The sequence below is a fragment of the Echinops telfairi genome, unplaced genomic scaffold (genome assembly GCF_000313985.2).
Source record: "Echinops telfairi isolate 266 unplaced genomic scaffold, ASM31398v2 ScPeMD7_2186;HRSCAF=2738, whole genome shotgun sequence".
NCBI lineage: Eukaryota > Metazoa > Chordata > Mammalia > Afrosoricida > Tenrecidae > Echinops > Echinops telfairi.
This window is the reverse complement of record NW_022106084.1, coordinates 507,786-515,564: the sequence shown is the minus strand read 5'-3', so window position 1 is coordinate 515,564 and position 7,779 is coordinate 507,786. Positions and strand designations below refer to the sequence as shown.

General features: G+C 35.1%; 1 protein-coding gene across 1 annotated transcript in view; it reads right to left on the bottom strand.

Moving 5' to 3' along the window:
- Positions 1 to 7,637: 7,637 nt before the first annotated feature.
- LOC101653270 (putative protein FAM10A4) overlaps positions 7,638 to 7,779 on the bottom strand; it is a 1,817-nt gene continuing 1,675 nt past the window's right edge. Inside the window, 1 exon segment of the mRNA XM_045293546.1 lies at positions 7,638 to 7,739. Coding sequence (XP_045149481.1) covers positions 7,638 to 7,739 — 102 coding nt within the window.

Here is a 7,779-nt window from a genome sequence, read left to right as displayed (position 1 = left end):
TAGAATTCTCCAAGGAGGTCCTTTGGACTGGGTTTCAGTTGTTAGTTTTCCATAACCTCTTCAATTTCTTTTGCTTAATCTGTTCAAATTCTCTAGGTGCCCTGAGGGTGTAGTGGGTTACGCTTTGCCTTGCAAGACCAGAGGTTGGAACTCACCGGTGGCTTCTCAGGAAAAAAATGAAGCTGTCTGCTCCTTCAGAGATTTGCATTCTTGTGGACACAAGGGAAAAGTCCTCCTCTGTCCTACAGGGTCACGATGAGTTGGAATCAAATAGGTGGCAGTGAAGGAAATTTTCAAATTATCTTTCTTGTATAACTTTAGACTGTAGATTCCTGGAAATCTATAGATTTCTTCTAGGATTTCAAAATTGTTGGATTATGTTTCAGATATTCTCCTATGATCCTTTATATCTCTGTTGCTCATGTTATCACTTTACCCATCAGATTTCTCATATTGGTAACTCTCATCTTTTTTAAAAAAATTATTGCTTCAATGAACCAAATTCTAGTCTTGTTGATTGTTTTTATTGACTTTCTGCTTTACAGTTTATTTCTGAACTAATCTTTATTATATTCATTGTTCTGAACTACTTTTGCTGTTTTCTTTTTATTTTCAAGTTGTGGAGGAAAATTATTAAGTTTAAACTTATCTTTTGAATTTGCTATACATTCTCCTCTGAGCACTATATTTACAATATCCTAAAGGTTATTGTATCTTTTAGTTTTATTCTCTTTGGATTCTAAGAATTTTAAAATTTAATTTAAAAATTCTCTGTTACCACCTTGAGATGACGATTTGAAGAGCAAGACTGCATATCCATGCAAAAGCTGGTGGGGGGGCGGGGAATAAGAAAGATGAAAAATAATAGAGTATTTGAATCAAGGTGTTAGCAAAGAATACTACATATATAATGGTCTGCTAGAATAAAACACAAATCTATCTTGGATAAGTACAGCTTATTAGAAGTACATTTCCTTAGATGCAAGTTGGTGAGACATCCCATGTTCATTGGACATCCTAACAGGAATATAAATCTTGAGAGATAGACATCAGCCTTGGTGAAGTAAAAGGTCAGTGTAAATGAAAGAGGAAGACCACCACCTAGATGGTCGACACAGTGGTTGCAGGGATGAGCTCAAACACAGGAAAGATTGTGATGACGGCATATGACTGGATAGTGTTTAATTCCTTTGTACATGGCATTGCTATGAGCAGGAACCTACTCAATAGCAGTTATAAAAAGTGTTACTCTGCTTCCATGTATTTAATTTTTCTTTTGTTTTTGTTGTTGTTATTGATATCAAATTTTACAGTGTGATGATCAGAGAAGATGCTTTGTATTATTTCCATTTTTTCCTTAACTTATTGATACTTGATTTGGTGCCAAAATGTGGCCAATTCTCAAGAACAATTCAACCATATATTTAAATTATTTCTAATTAGTTAATAGAATGATCAAATGAACATAGCGAAACTATGCTCAAACTACATTAACTACCATCATGTCGATTCTGATTCATAGCAGCAGGGAAGAACTGCCACTGTGGGTTTTCAAAGCTGTAACTCTTTATGGGAGTGGAAAGCCTAATTTTCCTTTGGAAACTAAGTGGTTCCAAACTGCTGACCTGTGGTCAGGATCCCCGCATGTCCCCACTGTGCAACCAGGGCTTCTTTCCAGCCTGCCAAGCTTGCACATCCTTAGTAAGCATTTGAACTTCCCATGACTGACTGCAGAACCACTATGGCCTTCAAAGTGACTTCCTCGCTCTCCCAAACTATCAAGAGCTCCTGTGTAGCAGATTTGCCTTAATTGAAAATACAGGGGAAAACGTTACATACTAAAATAAATGTAAAGTGGTTCAGAATGACTTTTTGCTCTCTTCAAATATGAGGTTATTGATGTCAGCCCTCATCTTGTCAGGTCTGCTGCCACTAGGGTTAATTGCATCAACTCTGTACTTGAGATATTCTCTAAAATCAGATGCCATATATCCGAGGTCATATTTTGGCTCCCATGCATTTGTTTTCTTGTTCTTCAATGTCCGCCTAAACTTACTGTGTTAGACAGGTTCTCTAGAGAGATAAAACCAAATTGTTGATAATTTAATATATTTATTTATAAAGATAATTAGATATATAACGAGAAATGAACAGTTAAATCATATACAGATAAATATATAATACAAGAAATAAATACTTAAATTAGAAAGCATTACAAATGGCTCAGTGCAACTCACATCCACGAGAGAAAGTTGAGAGACTAGCATTCCTTCAAGTCTAGTCTGATGCCAGATCTTCCTCTCTTTGTAGAGAGAGCTAGGCTATGTCAGCACAGCAGCCAATCACAAGGCAGGTCACCAACCACCAGTCCCCAGCTCCAGAGAAGTCTTAAAGGGACCTCAACTTACAGCAACACAGTCCACAGGCTAGGCGTCCCACAGGTAGTGTAGCCTTTAAATTGAGGCACAGAACAAGCAAGGCAGCCGCACACTGGTCTGATGATCACAGAGCGAGAGACAAGAAAGGCAAGGCTCACCAAGCCATTTATCTCTCTGCCCTTCGGTTAATCCCACTTGTGTTTTTCAGCCAGGCTGGCACAATAAACTATCTCACTTATCTATAAGCAATTGATGGTCCGTTCCAGTTCCATAGTCAGCCCTTAGCCTCTTGATATTTAGCATCTTCGTTATATCTTCACACATATGCATTCCGTTTGATTCAGGTGCATTCCTTCTGGTGATGTTAAAATAAACACTCATTTTTGTTTAAAAAACAAAAAGGAATCTGCAAGGAAAAAGTCATGAGTCTTGAAAAATTCTATCATGAGTTCTGTTTCATTTCAATAACCAAGACCATACTTTCCAATTGTTATCACTCCTTTATTTCCAACTTTTGCATTCAACAGGCCAGGTAATAATCAATGAAAATGCTATGAAATATAGTTCTATTCTGGAAGAAATGCATTTTCATCAGTCAGAATCAGCTCATCAACTCCCTGGAAACTGGTGATCTATGCTTTAAATGCATTAAAGAGAGTTTTACATGTGTTACAACATATGCTAATTTCTAAAGGCTGCCATAAAATAATCCCGGTCCCCCTCTCCCCTCCCCTCCACAAAAAAGAAAGGTGTCACTAAAGCACAGAAATTCTTTGTTCCCTTTTGGGAGCCTGAGTGTGATAAAGACCATACTCTCACTGTGAGTAGTAATGACACATCTCCTTTGCCCCTCTCAGCTTCTGGAAGCGTTAGCTATTTCACGATAGTCCTTAGATTATAGGTGCATCTTTACATGTCCCTCGTTCCCTGTGTTTCTTTACTTATTTTCTCTTTGTATAAAATCACCACACAGACTAGATTAAAATTTACCCAACTCTGCTATGATGTCAATTTAACTCACAGCTTTTAAAAGATCCTATTTGAAACCCATGTCCCCATCATATGTATTAAAGCTTAGGATTTTAAAACATCTCTTTTAAAGGACTCTTATTCATAGCTGCCTAGGGTCACGCAGCTCGCAAGTGTTAGACCTGGGGTTTGAGCTAAGTTCTCTTGAGGCTTCCAAAGCCTTGCTAACAAATGTACTCTAATCACTTCAGATGCACCTTTATTGTCCTGTCCCAAAACAAAACAGAAAACCTAGTTCTTATCACCAAGTATGGTAAAAATGTAGTTGGATTTTTTCCCTCTACAAGATAAGAAAATTTACATTGGTTGACACATGGTAATCAGCACTTGAGAAAACTGAAGAAAAAAAAAACTATCAAAACTTCATATTACCTGAACAGTTTGAAGTTTACTTTTCTACATGGATAATTTAGAATTTTAAATATTCAGTATTGGTTTTCTTTATTTTCAATTAACTTACTTTACCAAATAGCATAAAGTATCCTCTTCTAGTGATTGGTGTTTTCTGATGAGCTGCAGGTGTAGATATTAATGTAATTTATTAAATACTCATTGGAGGAAAATGCTATCTATGTCTTCCTAGATTAAGAGGGTCCACATTTCTAAAGTAGAACCAAGTCAGAGGTATTTAACAGCAGTATATTTCTTCTTTTTTTTTTTAAACATTTTATTAGGGGCTCAACAGCAGTATATTTCTAAGAAATCATGATTTTAGAATCACTCAACTGATTCACAAATTAGTGGAGCCAGTGTGAGCTGATTAAATAAAGCCCAGCCTTCAGGTTGACTATTCCAGACTTTAGAAACTAGGGTTCCCTTCAAGATAGCTCAGAACACCTGTGTAAACAGTTAATTTCCCTTCACACTTACCTACCTGAGGTTCCCCTGGTTTGGGAAGGATATCAGAGTTCAAAGTCTAGTGAGCCTGTAAGAAGTTGTTAGAATTTAATTCTTTAAACTTCTAGAAAGCTCAACTTGGGTCAGGGGAAAAAAACAGTTTCTTGGATGTGTTGCTACGAAAATATCTTTATGTGTTTGAGCATTGAGAATTTCAGAAAGATACAGACATTTAAAAACTACACAAGAAGTTTTCTTTGGATGGTAAAGGGGAGGAGCAACTCACTGAGGGAGCTGGAGAGGAAACTAGACACAACAGGAAAGAGGATAGATGGGAACAGAAAGTTCAAATAGGTCCCTACCTGTCTAACTAGTTACCTACCTACCCACAACCAACCTCCCATGCCCTGGTGGCATAGTGGTTCTGGGATGGGCTGCTCAGTTCAAAACCATCAGCCTGTCTTGGGATAAATATGGGGGTTCTCTACCCCATAAAAAGTTAGTCTTGGAAACTCTCAGGCACAGTTCTACCCTGCACCGTAGGGTCATTAGGAGTCAGCATCGACTCTGTGGCAGCCGATTTTATCTACCTATCTACCTCTGTTATTTTATAACAATGGAATTTTAAATTAAAGTTTTTGTTTATGAGAAGCCAGTGATTTTCATTACCATAGGCCCATACTTAAACTATCCTTATATTTTTATAAAATAGCCTTTATATTTTTATATTTCTAAGAGTTCTGGTAATTTATAATATTTTTGGACAACTATCAGAAAACTCATAAGGTATCATTCGCACAGATTTGGTGCTGAAAACGTTTGTCAAATAAAATAATTCTGCTGCAGTCATGAAAACAATGCTTGGACTGCCTTGTTCCTCGGGGAATGTTAGCAACTCTGAGTCAACATGCCACTTTTCTGCAGGTGAAAATTCTTAGTTTTAAAAATTCTATGTAAAATCTCCTCAAAATTTCTTTCAGGAAATAGTATATTTAATTTATAGAACTCAGTGTTTAAATACAAAGATTCTCACAAGGCCTATCTATGTGAAGTCATAAGTCAGAGAATTGTCTCACTCAAAATTTTTATAACACTTAGCTAATCAAAACCTGTCCTTATTTGTTTTTATTGACTACAGCTCCTTATCAGCTTCACTGAATGTAAATAAAGAGATTGTATCTAAGCTGCTCACTTAATCAAAAATATTTTGAGAGTATTCATTTTATCCAGATCCTCAACTAAATACAGATGCATGTGAAATTATCTGATACCACTCAGGATGGGTAATGAAAATGTCTAATAAAAACAAACCTAAAAGAAGAAAAGCAAAAAATGCTAGTGAGTTGGTTTATTGCGCTACCCTGGCCACATGGAGCACCCATGTGGAGACCCCTGCCAGCACTGAGATGCTTACACGCTCAGATTCGGCTTTCTTCTTGCATTCAGCATCATTGCGTGTGTTTTGTGAGATGGAAGAGGACTTTGTAGATTGGTGTCGGGCATATGGGTTAATGTTGAACTTATGGGCTTGGGCAGCACTGGGTTGGGATGTTTTCTTGATGTGCACTTAACCTTTATATAAAACTTTCCCTTACACATGAGCTTCTGTGGATTTGTTTCTCTAAAGTTCCCAGATGAATACAGCTAGTAAACATGAATTAATATTTATTGTAACTAATTTATTTGTATTACTCTTTATTGCGCTTACAGCAACCCTGTAGAACAGAGTAGAATTACTTCCATGGAGGGGCTAAGGCTGTGATACTTCTGGAGGTAGACTGCACCAGCTTTCTCCCATGGAACATCTATTCCACTGACCTTTCTGTTATTAGCAGAGTACTCAACCACTGACACACTAAGGCTCCTATTTACATGTCTAAGTACACAGATTTATATTTCCCTTCTTCACCTAGGCTGCATGTGCCTATGGGGAAAAAGAATGCTTCTAGCATCATTTCTGTACCAGCGTTTAGTAGAATACTTTTCAAATAATAAAAAAAAATTGTTGAAAGCATGCCTGCATTGGTTACTACCATATTGCATATATATTAAAAAGCATATGAAATAGCATATCCTCAAATATGTAACGATTTAACATTCAAATATAATTTCACATTTCCTATTTTTATTCACTTTACTGTAAAAATGTATTTACATACAGCTATGCATAAAACATACACATCTAAAATATATGTGCATGCACTTGTAAAGTATTTTACTTTATAAATTTAGTGTTCATATTTCAGAAAAGAATTATAGTAATTGATTTTGTGAAAATCAAGAATATTTACTGAAGGATCTGTAGATATTTAAATGCAAGTTCTGATAATTATAGATAACAGCACTCCTAATGGTATATGTTAAAAGAAGACAAAATGGAAATAAAATTCTACTGCATCTTTTAATTTTAATGATAGTTATTAATGATATGTTTTATCAGTTTTCTAAGGAAATCTTATTATGAATATATGTCTAGACTTAATCTTTACTAAAAAAGACTATAAACATAAAGAAAAAACATATTGTGGAATTAACAGCAAAGAACAATATGTACTCATTATATAACCCTACATTACAATATATATGTATTTTACTTTTTCTATTGAGAACACACAATAGAAATATCATATCAATATATATATACACACATACATAGTTTAGTCAAACTTTAGCATAGTTTGAGTACTATTTCAAATTATTTTATATTTTTCCTTCAAAAAATAAATACACCATAATAATAAATTAAGACTTAGCCTCAGGGATTTTCTATTACATACCCTATAAGGAAATTTCAATTTTTATACTTTTGGTATGTTTATGTAGTTTCTGCTTAAATATTTAAACTTCTTATAATAAAAATGAGCCCACTTTTATTTTTAAACTCCTCTAATTATTAGTAATTCTGCAAATGATGCTGATTTTTGAAATATAATGCTTACTGGTTCTGTCATGTAACACTAGAGACTAAATTGGAAGGTATTATCTCAAGATTGTTCATGACTCTCCTAGTTTTCAAGGTAAAATCTCTTGTTTCTCCAATCACTCCTTATGACAAACACTACTTTGGTTTTCTTTACTTTGAAAATAAGCTGTAATAATTAGTCTATAATTCTAATAAAAACTTTTTAAAAAGCTATCTTATCACTATTAAACAGCAAAGAAATGAAAAAACACTATTTTAACTACAGTACGAATTCTAACATACAAATTATTATTCTTTTTTTTAACAATAAGAGTACTCCTTTTTCCCCCCTATGTGGAAATAATCTGAAACTTTTATTTTACGCATTGGATAAGAACAGAGTAAGCAAGCCAACTTCACGGCAGCATTACAGAAACCATCCTTTCACCAGTGTCAGATGTACATGTTACCTGCAAAAGGGCTCATCTTACTTAAAATGTAGAAGGACTGCTGCCATCCTGCCAACCACCCCCAGTCTCGAGAGACCCTTCCATAATACAGGTGAGGTCCCAAGATTTATCATTGAAATCAACCTATTTCGGAAGAAATAAAGTACTTAAAAGGACAAATCAA